The 23,380-nt window shown below is 40.3% G+C and overlaps 1 protein-coding gene and 1 pseudogene across 1 annotated transcript; both read left to right on the plus strand.

Moving 5' to 3' along the window:
* LOC148739363 (uncharacterized) overlaps positions 1 to 23,380 on the plus strand; it is a 92,837-nt pseudogene that overhangs the window by 48,906 nt on the left and 20,551 nt on the right.
* On the plus strand, positions 10,639 to 12,998 carry LOC148739367 (lactadherin-like). Its single transcript, XM_088751255.1, has 2 exons — positions 10,639 to 11,113; positions 11,785 to 12,998. The coding sequence occupies exons 1-2, from the start codon at positions 10,850 to 10,852 to the stop codon at positions 11,923 to 11,925; spliced, it is 405 nt and encodes a 134-aa protein (XP_088607381.1). The 5' UTR covers positions 10,639 to 10,849; the 3' UTR covers positions 11,926 to 12,998.

Here is a 23,380-nt window from a genome sequence, read left to right on the forward strand (position 1 = left end):
ATTTAAGAAAGTAAGTGTTTCTCAAAGTAACACTCGAGACACTCATGCTACTACGAAAACTTGCGACATTAATAGATAAATTCTAAATCGTTTCACGACTAAAAAAGGAATTGTTATATGTATCCTCAAGAAACAAACAGGAACAAGAAATTCATTATTGATAATGTTTTTTTCTTTTGACTATTTTAACTGCAACTACGGTAACAAGACGGCAAATGCTGACAACAGCCTCCTTTTAAGACGTTTTGAATTTCTAAAAAAAACATAAAAACTCCATAGAAAAGGTGTTGCATCTTGAAAGGTAAGCTAGTTTCTTTAACACTTGTCGACATTCTATGAATGAAAACACTACATTTAAATAATTGAGAGAATACTACTTCTTCCCCTTTAAAAAAAAAAAAGTTAAAAAGTTTCCGAGCGAATTAGATCTGATGATTTTCCGCCCATGAAGAAAATTAAACTTTAAAGCGATTAGTTTTGAGTTTTATATTCCTTGCCTAGATTTCGCATTTTATCATTTTCTGTCGAGAAATAAGATGGTAAAATTGACATGATATCACTAAATATCTAAATAGCAGAGAACGCAACTTTTTTTTTAATCGACAGATTCAAAACATGATATTTACATGACATTTTTTCAAACTTTTCGTCCATTTATAATGATGAAATTCTCTTCATTACATCTCGAATTTTACGTGTGCGATGCAGCACATTGGACGTGAATGAGGCATAACTGATCGCCAAAGGTGACAAGAAACCTTTACATTCTGAAATTTGGCCAGAGCCTAAGGAAATTCAAATGGAATTGCTTTTTATTGACGTTCTACAACTTTCTACGAATTTTTGTGAGGTGCAAAGTTTTGAAATACTTTTCTTCTTTAATGTTGCGGATGAGAGACGCCAAACCAGTTTTTAATTAATCTAACCTAAAGTTTTGCGAATAAAAAAAAAACAACAAACAAAGCAAAACAAAACAACATTATTCAACTAAACTAACAGTATTTAGTAGAGGGTCAAAAAAGGAATAGTCCCTTTGGCTCTATAAAGCCAATGCGGTGCACCTTTTTTTATATTTTCGCTGTTTCTCAGAATTTTTGTTCTGTCACTTAAGAACGACTTTCTGTAAATACCAAGGTTAGGTGTCCAAGATGGAAAAATCGAAGTCGCCCAAACTTTGTTACATTAAATCCCTTATAAAGCTCTTTTAGGAAATACAAGATTCGGTTTCTTGTAATTGATATTTTCCAAAAATATAATTTTTTGAATTTTCACCTCCGAGAGGCCCTTAAACCACCAAAAAATGTGTTTCGCATCCTCTCGTGGTGAACAGAAACGGAATCAAAAACCATGACTATTGCGATATAAGATAACTCTATGACCCTTCCATTGTATGAAAACTTTGTTGTAATTTCAAAATATTTCAATCTGAATTTTTAATTTGTTTTCATATCATGATAATCAGGTGAAAATAACCGTCTTGGTTTTCTGCTAAAAAATTCGTTTGGATGGAAGTGAGTTTTGAGATTTGCAAATGTGCTTTTTTAAAAGTGGATTGACGATTTGACACTTTACAAAATAGTAATTCTCTCTATTGGAGGCCAGAGGAAGTTTTAAGACTAAATTTCAAAGTTAAAAAATAAAACTCCTTTCTTGATTAGAAAACCAACTGTCAAAACCGAAAACAAGCATAACATCTCTTAGGAGGGAAAATAAAAGATAAATAGGCTCTTTGCAGGACTTAATCACTTGCTTGGATACCACATAGCAACGCACTGCTGGTGAGTAAGCAAACCCGCGTCCCGCTCATCGTAGCGTTCAACTCAAGCGAAACGAACTTTGACATTTTGGTCGAAAACATCGCAAACGCTTGTTGTTTAAGAACGAAAAACGAGATTTATTGTGACTTTAGTTTCATCGAGCTTGAATTTCGCCTGATTTACCTTTGCTCTGGGAGTAAAGACCAGCGAAAAGCCCAAATATAAGACAAGATATGGTCGATTCCCCAAGAACGAGTGACGGTGAGTTTCTTTGTTAACAGTCGTATTTCAATCTTACAAACGTAATGTCGTTCGATACAGAAAACAGTTTCTAGTGTTAGGAATTACATTTGCTTGAATCCAGAAAATTATGATCTGTATTTCCGATTTTGCGTGTTGAATTCTTTTGAGTTCGTTGAACGCAACTAGTGTTCACACTCTCGCTCGCTTTCATTTTTGTCGCAACTGAGTGGCCAAATTCCCATCTTGGTATTTCGTAATCATAATATTTTCGCCAACCAATTGCGGATTCACAACTGACTACAATATTTTGTTCTGTTTTATAACCTGCCAACAAGAAAAAACGTTGCTGTGCGTTGCATTGTTGTGTTCCACAATGTAAAAATGACACCCGTTACAACAGCTCGTTGTCTTTTCATCGTTTTCCTAAGAAAGACGAACAACTCAGAGCAGAGTGGATCGTAAAAATTCGACGCACATCGTGTAAATATCCAAGCTCAGCGAAAAACTTAAAGCCTGTGGTTGTGTGCCTGCAGCCAGATTCTTTCTGGGTATACGCTTCAACCTCAGAAAATGTAAGGTCAGGAAATACGGACAAGTCGGCATAAACAGCTAGAGGAAAGAAATAATGGTCTATAGAAATATCACCTCCAATTCAATGTAATTCTTCTAGAATAAAGATAGCTGGCGTAAAACTTCGTTTCGTATTGATAACACAAGATAAAAACCAACAATGTATTATTATGAGTCAGTAATTTCCAAGACTGATAAAGCGAGCGAGAATGTAAACAACACTAGTTGTGCAGTAAATGGCTTGAACCCGGGGGTAACATGTGAGGGTGTAGTCTGATCGTCCGGGTGAGTGTAGACCTGAAAAGGACTGTTGTCGGTGGTAGTGACTGACGTTTCGACAACCCGTGCGGAAGTCATCAGCAGAGTCAAGTGAATGATTGTTGTCAGTAGAATGTTCTTATTCCAGTTCGTGTGAAATGATCGGTTGGTTTTGCCGTGATGTTATTGGCTGTAAGACTCAAATGACGTAAGTCGGTCGTGATTGGTCTGTTTCGATCTGTCAGTAAAGTTAGGTCGTTCTTTTTCGGTCGTTTGTGATGTTTATGTCGTTAATGAGTCGTTTGTATGGATCGGGTAGTTGTTGACATCTGTTTAGGGGAGTCTGTTCTAAGTTAATAAACCAGCTTACCAGAGTCAGTCGTTGAAAATAGTCAGTGCTGTAGGTTAGGCATTGCGCAGAGTCCCAGTCAATGTTATGGTTGGTAAGTCGATGGTGTTCAGCAATGTGATTGCTGACATCACCTTTTCTCGTCGCCCGTCTGTGTTCAGTCAGTCTTGTTGTGAGGTTTCTGCCAGTCTCACCAATGTAGGAGGCTTGGCAGTCGGAACAATTGATCCTATAAATCGTTCCATGTCTGTTCCTCGGTTCGTCTTTGTTTTTAACGTTGGTTAGTAACTGACGTAGTGTGGTGATGGGTTTGTGGGCGACGCGGATATTGAAGGGTAGTAAGATGCGCGAGATATTTTCAGACATGTCTTTTATGTACGATATGGTTGCTGTAGTCGTAGGGGTTGCCGTGTCGTTTGTTTCGGTAGTGGTAGTGGGTCGGTGAGTGTTTCGTCGGATGAAGTCGTTGCTGTAGTTGTTCTTCGTAAAAACACGATGAAGGTATTTGTTTTCGTCGGATAAGCTGTCTGCCGAGTGGCATGCTAGTTGTGCGCGTCGTGTTAGAGTTCTGATAGTTGTGGCTTTGTGTGGTGTAGGGTTGTAGGATGACTCGTCTAGTAATCTGTCGGTGTGTGTCGGTTTCCTGTAAACTGTCGTCCGTAATGAGTTGTCGTTGTGGCTTACCAGGCAGTCTAGAAAAGGAAGTTTGCCATTTTCTTCGACTTCTCTGGTAAACTGTATGTCCGTGTTTTGTTTGTTAAGGTGGGGGTGGAATGCGTCAATTTCGTCGTGTCGAACGGCGGTGAATGTGTCGTCAACGTAACTTAGCCAAAGCGGTATCGTTTGTCGGCAAGTCGAAAGGGCGCGTTTCTCGATGTTCTGCATCACAATTTCTGCTATAACAACAGAAACTGGAGACCCTTACCGTTGTGCTGAAAGTGAGTAGACGTTAGGCAAACGTTTAGCAAGTCCATGATGTGAATTCCAGAGAATCACATGGTAGCGTCGCTTAGTAGTGGAAGGATAGCTATTACATAGAGCTCCAAAATGAACGCACAAGCACCACATGTAACAATCCCAAGTGTTTTAATTTTATGTGATACAAAATGGAACGTAGCCAGGTAGCGATAAATAAGGTAGTTGCTGAATACTTGGTGTGATTGCGATAGCAAATGTGATATAATTATGTGTGTGTGGTTCAAACTAGAAGGTAACAGAAAACGAAACGAAGCTAATTAATTGACCTACAAAACGATGACACAGCACAGTGACCTATTCTTGAAATCAGCTGAACTAATAATGAAAGAAAAGATAAACTAAATCGAGCATAAACAATATAGGTAACTTGCTTTGGTAGAGCTCCTAGCGTACTTGATAAGCGCGGGTAGCGGAGTAGACAAAACAATTTTACACTGAGTAGCGGAGCGCACGACCTCTTGCCAGCGATCAAAAAATGGTTCTCTCTTTGTCGCAAGCCCGTAATATGAGCGAATGACTGACATAACTTGCGTAACATTTTCACACCAGTTACAGTAATCGACAAATAGCGCTATTTATTGCTTAAATAGCGCTATCTACTGCGAGGATCGTGCATCATACGTATCTAATACCGCAGTTCAAAATATATGAACTTCATATATTTCATTGTATCCAAAAATAAACCGTAACGTAGATAAACATTAACTAAGCATAGACAATAGGCGGTTAAGCAATAATCTAAAGGACAAAGAAAATAAATAGCGTTTCACAACTAACACATAATGTCGTCTGTCGATAGCGGTATTTGGTCAGTAGATTGTCGGATTGCAGTCTCAGTGCATTGTAATGCCAATTGACGGGCGACGAGGAAAGGTAATGTCAGCAATCACATTGCTGAACACCATCGACTTACCAACCACAACATTGACTGGGACTCTGCACAATGCCTAACCTACAGCATTGACTATTTTCAGCGACTGACTCTGGTAAGCTGGTTTACTAACTTAGAACAGACTCCCCTAAACAGATGTCAACAACTACCCGATCCATACAAACGACTCATTCACGACATAAACATCACAAACGACCGATAAAGAACGACATAACTTTACTGACAGATCGAAACAGACCAATCGCGACCGACTTACGTCGCTTGAGTCTTACAGCCAATAACATCACGGCAAAACCAACCGATCATTTCACACGAACTGGAATAAGAACATTCTACTGACAACAATCATTGCGGTTTTCACCTGCCTGGGACATATTTATTTTGCTCACATTTGTCTTGTGGCCCGGCCAAACTCATGCAACATTTGAATGCAACCACTTGCGACAGTGTTGTGCGCGAAGTGTTGCGCACGTTTGGTCACCCTGTGGCAACTTTCAGGCACGCCTTCAATTTTTTCGGCACGACTTCAACTTTCTGGCACACCTTCAATTTTCTTGTAAGACTTTATCATTCTGGCACGCCTTCAATTTTTTTCCGGCACGAATTTGACTTTGCAGCATGACGTCAGCTTTCAGCAATTCTTTTTCACTGGTATTTTTTTGACTTGCGCGAGAGGAATCGCCGAATAGGAGGAACTGTTCGTAGTCTGTTAGATGACGGGTAAAACGCTTCAGGATTTTTATTTAAAAAACGGAGAATACCTGTAATCAGGAGCTTCTGGATTTCAGTTTAAAAGTTTTTTTTTCTCGGTCAATATGACCAGATCATTTCTTTCAAAGTTTTCTTTACATAAGAATCTTTTTACTTAGCATTTAGAACCAATATTTCTGGGTGGATATTTTTCATACTTGTATATACATTATTCTTAGGTCGCGTAAAGCATTTGGAATTCATCAGGAGAACACAATAAAGAGTTATTACATCAAAAAAGGATTACAATATCATGGGTGAAGCATATCAAATTCATAATTCGACAGACGCTGAAAGATCCTTTAAAACTCAAATATTTGAATAAAGGTCAATAAGCGTTTTTCTGTTCTTCTTAACATTGTGTAAATTTTGTTCTTACAAAATAAAACTGTGAAGCAATAGTTTAATGTGGATGAGATATGATTGCTATATGTCTCTATCTAGTACATAATCAATCTTTTTAGAGAAAAACGACATTTTTTCCTTTCAAGATAAGCTCTCACAATGTTCTTACGTGGTCTCACTTTCAATGTTTTCAGATTCAGCACAAGAAAAGAAGTATGTGGTGGCTGTTCCGCCATTTGAGATTTGCCCTTTTCACCTCTGTCATGGAGCTTGTCACAGCTATTGATCAATGCGGGACAGAAGTAAGCATAGAAGGAATGGCTCTCAAGCGCTCTGTCTTTAAAAGATGGTCAGTGGCGGCTCCTCACCTCTGCCATGTAAAATGTGGACAAGAGATCAGGTGCCAAAGCTATAATTACGATCGAAAATACCAGATATGTGAACTCAATAACCGCACCAAGGAGGCGAGACCAGAGAATTTCCTTTCAGCCCCTGGATGGTTTTACATCCGGCGATTAAACGGCAGAGGTAAGAAATCAAAAGTCTATGTATTTCGGTTTCTTCTCCCTTGATAACACTTAGAATATGAAGAAAATAAAATAATTGTCTTTATCATATGACCCGTCCGACCCCGCTCGCGCAATTCCATAGAAAACCATACTAAAAGCTGACGGGTGCATGGCCGGACGGGTTGACGTGCGTCGGTACGGAAAAAAAGCCGCCTTGCTGCCCTCGCGTATCTTTGTTGAAAAAACTTAAAAGAAAGAGAAATGAGAAAAAAGGTCTCGTTTTTCAAGGAACTGCGAATTTCTTGTTCTGACTTGAAAAATAAAGAAATAATTTTAATTGCTGACTATTTTTTGTGCTTGTGTGGCTGTGTGCTCGTCTATCGCGTCCTATTTTAGGTTGAAATATTCAACACTAAGTCGTCATATTATAAAATGCTTATTGACTGAGTTTGGTCGGGGCGGTCATAAGGCACGGACCTCGCTGCACTTGGTCCTTACGTCATGACCTCGAACCAAATATTTTTCCGTGCGGCCCTCTCACTTAGTCAATAAGTATATATATCATTGCAGCTCTCTTAGGCTCTATCCCTGAATTACCGGCGATGTCTTGTCAAGAAATAAAAGCGAGTGAAGGGAAACACACCATAAGCGGCAAGTATTGGCTGGATCCAACAGAGAAAGGGAAGGCACAACTGATTTATTGCGACATGGTTAACGAAGGTAAGTCCCATAAGTTTTGTTTGAATTGTTTTATTTTGCACGGAGTTGTCAGTATCACGAAAGTATTATAAACTATACTGTCGTTATCACAGTGGTTACTTTTTGAGTTACTTTATTTTATGAATAGTTATCCGTACCATGAAAGTATTATGAATTATGCATGTGCTTTCATTAATATCTCCATCGTAATATTTGGTTTGGATCCGTTCCAGTGTGGATGCCTCTCGTAATTAAGTTGCTCTAACTTAGTCACTGCTTCTCTTTCTAAACTCTAGATATGGATGAATGTAAATATAACATCAGCGACTGCGACGTGAATGCAAATTGTACTAACACATATGGTTCTTACAACTGCACATGTAAAGTGGGATACACCGGCGATGGACACTCATGTTCAGGTAACTTTGAAGATGGTCTAGTGGATAAATGCTTCAGCATTTTTTTTTTGGTGTATCGTCTCATAACCTTATACAGCAGTACCCATGTAAGTTTTCGTACAGTTACCATGATCTACATCCGGCTTGTTTCAAAGCTGTTGTGTTGATAGATCTGGTAAAAAAACTCTGCTGAAAAATATGAACAACATATAGTATACCTGTACTTGTCACCCTGAATTTACAGGAAATGGACGCAACTGTATAGGTACTAGATTCCTTTCTTTTTGAAACCCCTGATATCAGAAAGATAAGTACTATCATCTTTGCAAGACTTGTTTTACTAGCATGCCTTACAGAAAATAGCGATGAGTGTGGGCCTGAAGACAATGTTGACAATGACAGAAATGTATTAAATAAACATTCCGTGATAAAAACTCTTAATGAAACAAATGTATTAGTCATGAAATATATCAACTGGTAGAAGACAGACTAGATGATTACTAATGGGGAAGAACCACGGATGTGAAGTCGAGGGAATCGTAAAAAAATCTGGTGCATGCATCTAGAACTCAATTTTTTTTCTTATACGATGAATATATGTATCGCAGAGGTCAGTGGTTCGAATCCCGTACAGGCCTGATTTTTCTCAGGTCTGATTTTCGCTATTGCATAAATAGCGCTCTCTACTGCGAGGATCGTGCATCTTACGTATTTTTTTCTTATGTTTATGATCTTACAGATATTGACGAGTGTAAAGGAAACAATTCTTGTCACGTGAACGCTAGCTGCGCAAACAACATTGGATCACATTTATGTGAATGTTACCCTGGATATACTGGAAATGGACAAAATTGTACAGGTGAATTGAATCTCTGTGTTATAAAATATTGATCAAAATATTCCAGCAAGACGCGTTGACTACAATGCCGCGCCATTCAGCCAAGTTACCAGGGAATTCGGAAATATATCAGTTAGACTAGTTTTAGTTTATGCAGCCGTCAGGACCTCTAGGGTTATGTTCCTGACTTGTGAATGAAACATTTTAATAACTGATACATTGTTATTTTACTTTGAACTTGGGAGTTAAGTCAGTATACAAAGAGCAGAATCAGTTTATACAAAGTTTGTTTCGCCTTAAAACTTCCTTTTTGTTTAAATGTTTTCTACTTGCAATGTTTTCTTTCGACAAATCTAATTCGATATCGATGAATGCGAAGGTGGCAATAACTTCTGTGACGAAAATGCGTACTGCTCCAATGCTTTGGGTCTTACAATTGCACCTGCAAAGATGGATTTACTAGAGATGGACACATGTTCAGATAAAAAGAAAGCTTACCGTCATCTCGAGGTGCAATACTCAATTCTTTTCGCTCAAAGACAATAGAGATTTAAAAAGAAGACAAAAAAAAAAAAAAAAAGAAAAAACCTGGTTTGCTTAACTTAATTCCTAGTCATCCACGATATTTTTTTGTCCAAAGAGTTACGTTGAAGTTATCGATGAGTGCGGTAATGTAAACCATGCTTGTGATATGAAAGCCAACTGCACCAATACTAAGGGCTCTCGTAACTGCACCACCTTATAATCGCACATGCAAGGAAGGATACGGTGGAGATGGATGGTCATGCGAGGGTAATTCAGATTAGCCTCACTAGCCGAAACTATATAATTACTATCGCCTTAGTAGCTGTTACTTCTTGGATTTTTGAATGCTGTTCCATCTATGAGATGATAATGGCAATATACCGATGACAAGTCATGTGGACACTTCTCTAGCTAGCATTAATTTTACGAAACTCACCGAAATCGCCTATTTTGTTCGTATATCACGGCTGATATACTTTTTAGCGATATAATTTTGTTCGTTTATTCCTTTGTTTGTTTGTTTGTTTGTTTTTTTGGTTTTTTGCTTCTATTGAATTGCCACGACATCCCTTTTACTTCCAGATATCGATGAGTGCAGTAACGGAGACCATCTCTGTGACGTCCATGCGAACTGTACCAACACTGACGGTTCCCACAACTGCACCTGCAGGGAAGAATACATCGGAGATGGACAGTCATGCCAAGGTACGAGCGAATAATGAATCAGAAATATGACTTCGATCGCACGCTACATTATAGTAGCCTTAGCCTTAAACAAAGCATCGTTAGCAGGAACTATTAGGGACTTTAAGCAAACCATGACGGCTACGGCAACGAGAACGTGGAAAAACAATAGATCCAATTTGCAGAACAGTAGCCCAGCATGTGCGTTTTCAAACTTTGTACATTTCTTAGCCGTCCTTTGCAATACAACAACGTGAAATCACCAAAATTTGCGTCGTCTGTGAAGCTAAACCGCGGCGGAAAATTATTTCAATTTACATTTTGAACTCAACGCTACTTTTATGCGTTATGTTGCGTTTGAGGTCTGCCGCCCTATGAGACGGTAAACACATCCATCCATTTTCGAAATTCTAACTAAAAGTAGAAACTCATTTTTTAATCGACGTCTTCCGTGGCGTTGCCGTCCTGACTGCTTAAAGTCCCTATTATCCTATTAAGTGCTACGTGTTGCATTTTAAGCAGCCTTACCCATGCCTGTTTATGCAAGGGTTCACCGTGATCTACATTTTGCCTGTTTCAGAGCCATTATAGTGGTGGGTTAAAAATAATTGTGATGAAATATTCGTTTACAATATCTAACTCGTAAAACACAAAAAGGAGAAACCGTTGTTTTATCCTTTGCAATGATTAATAGCATCGCACGATTCACATTCTTTATCCACTTTAAGGCAACAAAAATGAAAAAAGTGCAAAATATATTTATGGTGTCTCAAGTATTGACGAATGTAAAGGAAATCACTCTTGTCACCTGAATGCTACCTACGCGAACGGCAACGGATCATACGTTTGTACTTGTAAGCCCGAATGTACTGGAAATGGAAGCAATTGTACAGGTATTTAATGTATTACATTTGTGAACCATCACATTCGAGAGAAAAGTAATATTATACGTGCCCAAAGTGTATACTTATCATATCATACTTTTCCAGATAGAAAAGGAAACACATGTGGGCCTGTTGGTGTAGCAGACCGCAACACAATTCCAGATGCCAGAATGACAGCAAGCAGTGTGTATGATGATTCTTATGCTTCATACTTCGGCCGACTGAGTGAAACCAGAGGACGGGGAGGGTGGTGTCCTAGGAATAAATTTAATAGAACCGACTACCTTCAAGTAGATATGGGTTCAGTGCTGTCTGTTTGTGCTGTGGCTACTCAAGGAGAAGTGCGATTTCCGGAATGGACCACCAGCTATAAACTGCGCCTATCCATTGACGGTTTGACTTGGAACACTTACGAGGAGACGAATAAAACAAAGGTTTGGAAGTACCAGTAAATAAAGAGTTGATTTGATCAACAACTATTAGTGATGGTTATAGGGCAAGGGGACTCCAATTTGGTCCGTGAATAACGTGAGTGAGTTACAAAATTGTATCACTGCAACCAAGAGTGTGAATTGTTGTTATTCACGAGTACAGTATGCATATGGTTATTTTACGGTGGGACAGAAAGTCTTGTGACCAGTGAACCAGAAATATTGCACAGCTGGAGAAACAAAATAGCCATCTGTTAAATGCATTAAAAAAGAACTACATGTCTAAAAGGTTTGGAAAGCACTACAATTGACATTTTTTAGTAAAAATCAAAGAGTTTGTGGCGAATACGGATAGTTTGCAAGCAGATATAGAGCTAAGGAATTCGTGCCATCTTTAACATTTTCTATGAGTATAGGAGGGTGTATAAACGAGCGATCAAAACAAGAAAAGTGACAGAAAATTTTACTCCGTTTAGAAAATTCCGGCCGCAACAAAAAAGTACAACATTATGTTAATGATGTGAGCTGTTGAGACATGGTCAGATGCCCCCTCCATCCCCTCCCTCCCCTCATTCACCTACAAGTACCTCCTTATTTAAATGGATTTAGAATTGGTGGACTACAACAAGGTGCTCAGTTTCTTTTTTTTTTTTTTTCGGTTTTCTTTATTCTAGGTCTTTCAAGGAAACTCAGATAGAACAAGCATCGTGAGGCATTCACTTAGAACTGACTTCAAAGCCAGATACGTTCGGTTTTATCCTGTCTCACACCATAATCATCCCTGTTTAAGGGTGGAAATATACGTGCTTAAGTAATGCATGAAAGATTTCTATTGGAAAAAAAGTATGTACGCATGGTGTACAGTAGGAAAATAAACATCACCAAAAAACTAAAAAAACTTTTTAAATCTAATCTCTACACACCTTTCGCTGCAGCATAATAAAACAGTTACACAGGATAAACGTGAAGTGGAAAAGGTATTCCAGAACTGTGTTAAAAGTTGTGTTTAGTCACTGTCGCTTATTAATTCTGCATTATTGTTGCTATCGGTGTGAGTTTTCTCAATTTTCCGATAAGTTGATAGCTTATGCAAACAATATCAGAAGATACAGAGGAATTGAGAGTAAGCGCGAATAACTGCAACTTAAAGGCGGAGTAGTCAGTCCAGCCAATAACAAAACAGATCTGTGGCAGAGCAACGCCATCTTGGAGCATTAATGTATCAACAACAGTGCTCTAAGACATATCAGTAACAAGTCACTATACCACAACATTAGCGACGGGTAGCTATTCAAACGTCGTTGCCTGATGAAAACAAGCAGCACTTAAGAATGGCTGCCTGTAAGGATCGAGAATCGTCCGTCAGCGACCATTTTGGTGAGTTGCTCATATTTTGCTCAACGATACCCTTTGGTAAACTGTTTTCAAAAATCAAGTTTAAAAGTTCCGACGAGTATTAATTTTTCAGAAATTTGCGAAAATTTGAAAACGCGGTTTAAGTGCGGTTTTCCGCATGGCAAATTGTCCAAAACTCACTGCGTAAAACCCAAGCTCCGTTGAAGGCTTAAAATTAATTCAATTAACACCAAACTTCACACGATTTAAAAAAAGTCTTCCCATTCATTTGTGTTATGTTAATTTTTTCCGTACACAGTTATATTGTGATTTTTTTTTTGTCCCTTAAGCAACACCCTCAAAAAGTGCTGTACATGGGGCGAAAAATAGATAAAATTTAACGCGATAAAAGTGTACCTGGTAAATAATTTTTTTAAATTTTTAACTAGATATTCGTAATAAAATGTCCTTATTCAATACCTGAGTAAAATTTGAGGCTTTGAATCGGAACGCTTCCTTTTGAAAATACCACAAATGTTTGTGTCCTGAGCGAGCAAAGATATCTGTTGTGTAAACAAATGCTAATCTAATTATTCCCTGCCAGGGTAGAAAAAGGTTTTGGAAATCAACTTTAATTTTGCAAATTTTTTGCTGTTATGTCACAAGATATTAGGGAAAAGGGAAATCATACTTTCAGAGTTGCGTGAGAGCAGAGAGTAAAATAAAATCAGTGTCGAAAATGTACATACGGTTGTTACATCGATCACCATTCTGCAAATTACTACCTCAGCTGTAGGAAAACTATGATATCTCTTGCTCATTTTGTTGAATGACTCTTTTAACCATTTTGGTGAATTGCTAATATTTCGCCCAAAGAAACCTTTCAGTAAACCCTTTTCAAAAACCATGTTTTTAAGTTCCAGCGATTCTTAACTTTTCATAAATTTACGAAAATCTGAAAACGCGGTTTCAGGTTACCTGAGTTCAGGCTCCGCATGTCTTACAGTCAAAAATTAACTGCGAAAACCAAGCTCCGCTCAAGACTTAAAATGAAATCAATCAACACCAAACTTCACACGTTGTAAGGAAAGCTATTCTTATTCAATTCTGGTGATTAAATTTTTTCGGGCACATCGATTTTGGGATTACTTAAGCCCTTAAAAGAACAACCTTACAGACCATGCAAAATGGCGTTGAAAAACGGTGATATTTCGCGCGAAAAAAATGTAGCTGCTACCTGACACTTTGGATTTTTAACAATATATTCGTCAAACATTGCTATTTCCATTCACTGTGCAATTTTTGATGCTCTGAATCGCATTGCTTTCTTTCGAAAATGTCAGAAGTGTTCGTGACCTGAGCGAGCAAAATGATGCACTGTGTAAACAAATAATTAGGTAATTTAACCATATTGATACGATGAATATATGAAAGTTCATATATTTTGAACTGCGGTATTAGATAAGTATGATGTACGATCTTCACAGTAGAGAGCGCTATTTATGCAATAGTGAAAATCAGACCTGAAAAAGATCAGGCCTGTACGGGACTCGAACCACTGACCTCTGCGATACTAGTGCAGCGCTCTACCAATTGAGCTAACAAGCCAACTGGGAGCAGGCCGTTAAGTTGATTCGAAATAAACCCGTTAGGGTTAGGATGGAATAAATTACAGGGTTATAATAAATTACTGGATGGAAGAGCTTAGAAAAATTTTTATTTATCCTAACCCTAACCCCTTAGGGGTTAGGGTTAGGGATAAATTACGGTAAGGTTGGAGTTAGGGTTAAATTACGATTAGGGTTAGGGTTGGGGTTAGGGTTAGGATGGAATAAATTACAGGTTTATAATAAATTACTAGGGGGAACAGTCCAAAATATATGAACTTTCATATATTCATTGTATCTGATTTATCATCACGAGTTTATTACGAATCAACTTAGCAGCCTGCTCCCCGTTGGCTTGTTAGCTCAATTGGTAGAGCGCTGCACTAGTATCGCAGAGGGCAGTGGTTCGAATCCCGTACAGGCGTGATCTTTTTCAGGTCTGATTTTCGCTATTGCATAAATAGCGCTCTCTACTGTGAAGATCGTGCATCATACTTAACCATATTGAGTTGTTAAATATCCAAATTAAATTGGGTCTCCGTTGTAATGACTTCTAGCTTGTAAAATGTAAAGAGACAGGTCAAAAATTTTTCAAGATGTTTGATAAGGTTCTCCAAAACATTTTTGGGCTGAAAAATCTGCAAGTGAAGTACACATTACATTACCACCTTCTCACATTCAAGTAAAGTCAGCATTATGATGACTTTTGGCAAGTACATTTACTGACGATCTCTTTCAGTAGAGCCAAGTACGGGGTTTTTTTATGAATGGGCTTTGATGGTATATTGAGGCCAAGATCTTCACACATTTGTTGCAACGTGGGTAACCTCAAGATTTTCAAAGAGTCCTTTAGCACCATTTCAGAAAGATCGTACTGATCGTAGATCAGGGGATGGTCAAGTTGTATTGACGTGACAGTCTCCTTTGCCTCGCTAAAATTACTCTCCTCCTGAGCTTCTCGGATATCAGCATCATCAGCATCTCATTGGCGTACTAACACACTCTGTCTTGAGAAGAAAGAGGTGATCTGAGTAGTTGTGAGGAATTCCGATGACTTGAAAAGTCGTGCACCATCGGTGCCCCGGGCACGCCGCATATCTCGAGCAACTACCTCAGCGTCAAGCTTGTGGCCTGTCGTCTGCCCTATTCGAAATTTAGACAGAAGGTACGACTTTTGTTTTTCGTTGAATCTGTAAGCCTTCTTTATTACTCTGACAGCCCAGCCTTCTTTCAGAGATATACGAGAATCTACCTTTCCCACAGTATACACAGATAGTACGTCAGTATACTGGGTATACTGACGTACTATCCTTTGCCCTTTGTAGTAAATCTGAGATTGAAGGGTAAAAGTGTCATCGTGTGGTTATCAGACCTTGAATGAAGTTTTTGTTTTTTTCAGTCTTTGGTATATTTATGACAGCCCATTTAGGGTCTCATGTGGTGCGTGTTTGCTGGGATCGGACGTCGGTTATGATAAATAGAAATAATTCGCATTGGTACACTGAAATGCTTGTACAGAATACTGTTCTCCCCCTGCATTCTCAGGAATTATTGATCAATATATACATATTATCTCTATATATGTGAAAAACAACCATTGAATTGTTTAAGAGTCATTCAACAAACTGAGCAAGAGATATCATAGTTTTCCTACAGCTGAGGTCATAATTTGCCTAATGGTGATCGACGTAACAACTGTATGTACATTTTTGACACTGATTATATTTTCTCTTTGCTCTCACGCAACTCTAAATGTATGATTTCCCTTTTGCCTAATATCTTGTGGCATACCAGCTAAAATTTCCAAAATTAAAGTTGATTTCAAAACCTTTTTCTACCTGGAAGGGAATAATTAGATTAGCGTTTGTTTACACAACACATATCTTCTGTTCGCTCAGGACACAAATATTCGTGGTATTTCCAAAAGGAGGCGTTCCGATTCAAAGCACCAAATTTTACTCAGGTATTGAAGAAGGACATTTTATTACGAATATCTAGTTAAAAAGTTAAAACATTATGTACCAGGTATACTTTTATCGCATTAAATTTTACCTATTTTTCGCCCCGTGTACAGCACTTTTTGAGGGTGTTGCTTAAGGGCCAAAAAAAAAATTACAACATAGCTGTGTACGGAAAAATCTAACATAACACAAATGAATGGGAAGACTTTTTCTTAACACATGTAAAGTTTGGTGTTAACGGAATTTATTTTAAGCCTTCAACGGAGCTTGGGTTTTGCAGTGAATTTTGGACAATTTGCCATGCGGAAAACCGCACTTAAGCCGCGTTTTCAAATTTTCGCAAATTTCTGAAAAAATAACACTCGTCGTAACGTTTAAAGTTGATTTTTGAAAACAGTTTACCAAAGGGTATCGTTGGACAAAATATGAGCAATTTACCAAAATGGTCGCTGACGGACGATTCTCGATCCTAACAGGCAGCCATTCTTAAGCATTAGTAGAGTCGCAATTTGCCCTGGATACCATGTCTCCACAAATAATATATGATCTTTATAATGAGAAAAAAGGTTGCACTTAACGTTCATTTACTATCTAAGATCAGCTTTTTGAAGCACTTGGTAATAATTAATGAATTAAAACGTATCAGATGACATGCGAAATTCCCATGGAGAAAGGTAGAGGGTGGTGCTATATATGCTAATTAATATGTACTTTGCAAGGTTTTGCACCATTTCGTCTGGAATCACTTGTGATGATTATCTTAGAAATAGAAATATCGCAACAAACGAAAACCGAGAACAACTTTCAAACTAAGTTAAGTTTTAACTTTAGCAGGGATAACCCTTGGGTCGACAATTACAAATAATGTCAAATAAGATAATAAAAAGAAAAACGACCAAAGAAGAAACAAACAAAGGAGAAAAAAAAAAAAGAAAATACGAACCGCCTCCCGGTTAGCTCAATGGGTAGAGCGCCGGACTGTTGTGCGGGAGGTCGTGAGTTCAAATCCGGCCGGACCAACACGCAGGGTCTTTAAATAACTGAGAAGAAAATGCTGCTTTTGTAATAATATCTGCAAATGGTTAGACTTTCTAGTCTTCTCGGATAGGGACGATAAATGGAGGTCCCGTCTCACAAGGCCCTTGTATGTGATAAAAAAATTTGTGGGACGTTAAAGAACTCACACACTGTTCGAAAAGATTAGGGCACGTAGTGCCTGGTGTTGTGGTCTATCTTTGTGTAGTGTCTATCAAATTGATTGGGGGGTACTGCGCCTTTTAATATTGTATAGAATGGGCGCAATATAAATAAGGAATTCATTGATCAACCCCCGGCCTGAAACCTGATGTTTCTTTTAGCAACAACGGCACTGCATAGTAGCATGCAAATTGAATTAGAAATATCTTCAGATCTATCAGTAATTTAATCATTATGATTGGTAGCTAATTCTCAAATCGCCAACACAAGAATTTAGATTTAATTCACTTCAAATCTTCATGAAAATGAACCTTACATGATGCAGGCCAGAGAAATCGGGATAAAACTGTTCATAATTTGGGAATACTCAGAACCTGATGCGATTGTAATTTAGAATAGTAGTCTGTTTTAAAACGATGATCTTTCAAGCTGGGTTGATCTTGAATATCGCTGTTAGAAAATATACCACCAGAGCATACATGTATTAAAACACTAAAGGCAATGTTAGTTTCTTCAAGTTGCTTTTGTGTTGCACATAGGTCAATATAAGTAACATAAGTATTGTTAACAATGCTAGTTTTTTTTTGTATATTTTAGATTAAAAACCTATTAAAGAGAATTACTGGACTTTGTCAGGAATCATCGTGGAATATAAACTTTAAATATAACTTTATTTTTTTCAGTTTTGCGTCGAAATTGATTGTTACCCATTGCAGGTCAAAGTTGAATCCTCATGACGAGCTTTGCTCTGGATAAAAAATCCTCACCGGGAAAGCCTAAAATGATCCATAGGTCTGTCAAGGTAAAGCGGGAGGACTCCACGAGCAAGTAAAGGAGAGGCGTTTAGCTCCAAATGTGAAATTAATTAAAGTTAACAATGAAAATATTTCCTGGCGCGAGGATCCGTGCTGCTTGTGGGTTAACAGTGTTAAATTAGGACTCTCTCGCACAATTTTCACAGTTGTATAATGATTCGGTGGCGGGAACGGCCTAGCTAAGCCTAGATGTGTCATGACATTTGAGGATAGCCTGATTATACCGCGAAACGTGACTACCAAGTAACGTGCGTTGTACCCGACATGTTTTAACCGTGATCTATAGGCTTGGGACACAAAAAGGGCTCTTATCTGTTCTGCTAAGACAATGCCAAAGTTAAATTGTGACAGCTAAATACTCTGATCAGACCTTTGACTCTGAGTCACGGACCAGTCAGCATGGAGGCCGGTGAGCTGCTCGCCAGGGACCTTGTTTTCTTTCAGGATATTAAAGTGGCTGAAGTTGCTTTTATGATTATCTTCAATAAATTAAAGAAATCGAAATCCGCAACAACAACAACATTGACTTTATTTTTTTTTTTAAATTAAAGAAATAAAGGCTTTTGTAGCCCGCAGTTAGCAAAGCTATTCTAGGCTGGCTACCTAAACAGACACTGTATAGGCTCTCACACATACACACACACACACACACACACACACACACACACACACACACACGCACGCACACACACACGCAACAATGAAATAAATAAATAAATGAGCAAATAAAAATAAATAATAAATAATAGTAGTGATAATCATGTTAAAGGTTTTAACTAGGCCAGTCACACAAGGGAGTTTTTAACAGGTCAAAGAGAAAGCTAATCAGTTGAAATACAAATATAAGCTAGAAAGGTCAAGGTAGCGCAAGTCAACATTCATCTCCTCAATTTCAAGAATTTTCAAAAGCAAGTGAGTTAGCTCACGTTTAAAAGGTGCTTTCCTTAGCTTACGAATTTCAGGGGGGGTGCCACTACATATTTTCGCACCAACTCTGGAAAAGGAAAACAACTGATGATTTGTTCTCGCCTGTTTTATATAAAAGCTTTCAGCTACTGAGAAACGAGTAGAGTAGGAATGAACCTGTTCAGAGTGAGTAAAAAGTTCAGAAATATTGGGAGAAACACAGCGACTTTTGATGTCATGTAACAGAGAGGCAACCAATTTGAAGTAAAGCATTTTCATCGGTAGAATTCCCGAACTACTAAAAAGAGGAGCACTGTGAGATGTATAATCGGAAGAGTACATTAGACGAAGAACCCGCTTTTGTAAAATGACGATTTTCTTTAGATGAGTATTCGCGGCTTGGCCCCAACCAACGAGACCATAGGAAATATACGGTTCAATGAACGAGCGGTAAATGTTTATAAGAGTAGTGAGCGGTACCAAGTGTCTTACCCTTGCAACAATACCGATACCTTTGCTTATTTTCGTGGAAATGTAGTTAATATGGTACTTCCAGGAGAGATTACCTTCAATTAGAACACCTAGGTATTTAACATATGTCTTACGTTCAAGAGATACCAATTGTTCCGAGTTGTTATCAAGTATTTTAAGGGTCTCGTCAGTTTTTTTTTTATGTTGAAGGTGGACGGCCGGGCCCCCGATGAAGGGAGGTGCAGTGCCCGCCGACCTACATGTCTAAGCCCAACCCATGGCAGGCGTGCAATGCCTTAGGGATGGGGTCCACCAGAAACGAGGGTCACCAGACGCCAAACTCGCTGGGGAATCGAACCCCACCTCACCTAAAAATTACACACTCACTCCAAGGAAGAACGCACTCACAGTAATAATAATAGACCAAAACGATAATAATAGCCCTTAGCCAGCCAAGGGGTGGCACTGGAAAAAACCAAAACGATAATCATAGCCCCTAGCCAGACAAGGGGGGCACCAGAAAAAACCCAAACAATAATCATGGCCCCTAGCCAGCCAAGGGGAGGCACAACAAAAACCAAAACAGCTAAAAAGCAAACCGAAGGGAGTCACCATGCACGGATGCAATGACACCACGGGCACACCACTGCCGATAGAACACGCGACGACGCCTGTTAGACTTGCACCGCCTGAAGGAGACTGGTACGTAGGACTTCAGGCGGGCCTTGATGGATGCAATCACCGCCACGGCGCTAGGACGAGTATCACGAAACCGGAAATCATTTCTACACTGCCAGATACAAAACTTAGAGACATTGAGAAGATAGACAAAAACACGCGGAACAGAAACAAGGTCGCTAGAGTTAGAGCCAAAAAGGACATGACGAAGAGTGATGACAGGACACATAGGAGAGAAACAAAATAGCAAAGACTGCACCCAGGCGAGGACACTCTGCGCAAGTGGACAATAAAAGAACAGATGCTCGAGCGACTCGACCCAGGGCCCACAAAAACGAGAGAGGGGAATAGACAAACCAAACGAGGAAAGACGCCGGGCGGTGTACAGGACGCCGTGCGCGATCTTCCAATTCAGATCGATAACACGGCGATCAAGATGAAAGAAAGATAAGGCGCGCCACGTGGCAGGCCAGTCGAGATTGGGATAGATGAACATAAACTTTAGAACACAATGAGGCTGGACCATGCTCTCAGAGAGAAGGTACAGGTAACAAGACTTAGCAGACATGGTTAAGACAGGAGAACAGACAAGAGGAAACGAAGAACCATAAACCAGAGAGTTTTTGGACGTAGCGAAAGCCCCGTCGAGCTTACGCCACGCCAGTACCAGAGCTTGATAGAAGGGTAGCAAGACCCTAGGGTCAAAACTAAAAGGACGAGAAAACACAACAAAAGGAGAGACACCAAACAAGGAATTAAACCAAAAAGACATGAGAGCGACCCAACTGGAAGGAGAAGAGACAAATCTCCTCAACCATTGGCCCAGGAGAGCCCTCACCTTAGACTGAACGTCCACCACAGAGAAACCCCCAAAAAGGGGGGATTGAACAACGGCAGAGCGAGAGACGAGCTCCCGCTTGCCAGACCAAAAGAAAGAAAAAACCAGACGAGAGAGCACCACCTCCACCCAGGCCGGCATGTGGATAAGAGAGGCCACACACCAAACCCGGGAGAGGGCAAGAGCGTTAATAACGCGGGCCTTGCCACGAAAAGACAGAACACGAGCACGCCAAGACTTGAGAACATGGTCCACCGCATTGATGCGAGGGCGCCAGTTGTCTTCCTCAAGGTTACTGGGGCCAATGAAAACCCCCAGCACCTTGAGCTTGTCAGGAGACCAGTCAAAAGGAACTGGCGGGTCCGTGCGACCCCGCCATCCACCCAACCAGAGACCCTTAGATTTGGAGAGGTTAATCCTCGATCCACACGCTAATTCATAACACCTATATATGTCAAGAGCAGCCGAGATGCCTTCATCCGAGGTAAGTATGAGAGATGTGTCATCCGCGTACTGAGAGATGGGAGACAGCGGAGGACAACCTGGGAAAGACAGGCCCTTAATACGGGGGTCTGCACGAATGCTACAAGCAAGGACCTCCGAAACAAGAACATACAAGAGTGGAGATAATGGACACCCCTGCCGGACACCACGAGAAAGACTACAGAAGGGAGTCAAGTAACCATTAACATTTACAGCACTTTGCACACGAGTATAAAATAGATCAATCCACCCTACAAAGGACGGACCAAAACCCATGGCGACCAGAGTGGACCGCATAAAACCCCAATCCATCCGGTCGAAGGCCTTTTCTTGGTCAAGAGATAGGATTGCGACAGGGGTGCCAGAGGACTCGGCATAGCTGTCAACATCTCTCAGTAACGCGACATTCTCGCCAATGAAGCGGCCAGGGACCCCGTACGTCTGATTGCGGTTGACGACAAGGTGTATCACGCGGAGAAGACGCCCGGCCATGGCCCGCGACGCTAGCTTATAGTCCACGTTTAGGAGAGATATGGGGCGCCAGTTCTTGGGATCAAGACGATCCCCCTTCTTGAATGACAGAGTAATGACACCTCTGCGCTGAGAGAGAGAAAGAGAGCCAGAAGAAAACATTCATTAAGGACAGCCAGAAGATCAGCACCAACCACATCCCAGAAACGGAGATAGACCTCCATAGGGAGCCCGTCTAGATCTGTGGTCTTGTTGCGTGCCATACCCTTGAGAGCGTCAAGGACCTCAGATGGTGTGAGTAGGCCCTCGCAACTATTGGACTGATCCTGAGGAAGAAACGAGGACAGATTACCGAGAAGGGAAGATTGGACATGAGAGTCTGTAGGCGAAGCAGTATATAGACCAGAATAGAAGGAATCAAGAGACGCACAGAGAGCAGCAGAAGAAGAAACAATTGAGCCATCAGGCTCTCTCAACGCAGAGATGCGACGGTCGGCAGAACGTTTTTTCTCTAAACGAAAAAGATAACGCGAGGAAGTCTCACCTTCCTCAACCCATTTGACTCGCGCCCGAACCTGGGCCCCCTTCGCCACATCAGAATCTAGGCGAGCAAGCTCAGAGAGAGCCGACCGCAGGGGATCCACACAAGAAGTAACCCCCAAATCGACTTTCTCCTGGAGGTGTTGAACAAGGCGCACCAAGGCGTCTCTACATGCAGATGTCTTACGGGCCCTACTGGCACAAAAACGTATGGTGAGCCCCTTAATCCGGCTTTTCCCCCTATCCCACCATTTAGTGAGAGAGGGAAAGCGAGGGACAGCAAGACGCCAGGCGGACCATTCCTCCCGGATAAGTTGACAATAATCCTGATCTTCCAAAATTGAGGTGTTGAGCTTCCAGAAGCCAGGGCCAGGTGGGACGACGTCAGGAACAGACACAGACAAAGACAAGCCACGATGATCCGAGAATGGACAGACATACACAGAAACAGATGACACCGATGGGACCCATGCAAAAGGAATCCCAAACATGTCAATACGCGACGCCAAACTCCCGTCCCACCTGGTCCAGGTGAACCCCGGAGAAGAGGGGTGGAGGTAACGCCAGATGTCAGTGACGCAACACGCATCAAAAAGATGACTAAGCGAGGAGGAATTATCCCTAGATACAGTGGCAGGAACTGGACCACGTCGGTCACGAGCCCGGTAAAAGACGGAGTTAAAATCGCCAGCAAGGACCGTAGGTATTGAAGGGTCAATCTTCGAATGCAGGCCATCAAAGAACTGATCCCGTGCAGGGTTGCAATTGGGGGCATAGAGACAAACCACCCTAAAGACCTTTTCATGAAAAGAGAATTCACATTGCAAATAGCGACCATCAGCAGACCAAGAATTAAGAAGAGAGATACAAGGACGATAGAGCACGACGCAACCACAGGAATGGACAGAACCCAGAGCTAACACAGAAGAGAAACCAGACAAAGAAAACCACAAAGAACATTCAGCCCG

Source organism: Stylophora pistillata, chromosome 2 (assembly GCF_964205215.1).
Source record: "Stylophora pistillata chromosome 2, jaStyPist1.2, whole genome shotgun sequence".
NCBI classification, from domain to species: domain Eukaryota; kingdom Metazoa; phylum Cnidaria; class Anthozoa; order Scleractinia; family Pocilloporidae; genus Stylophora; species Stylophora pistillata.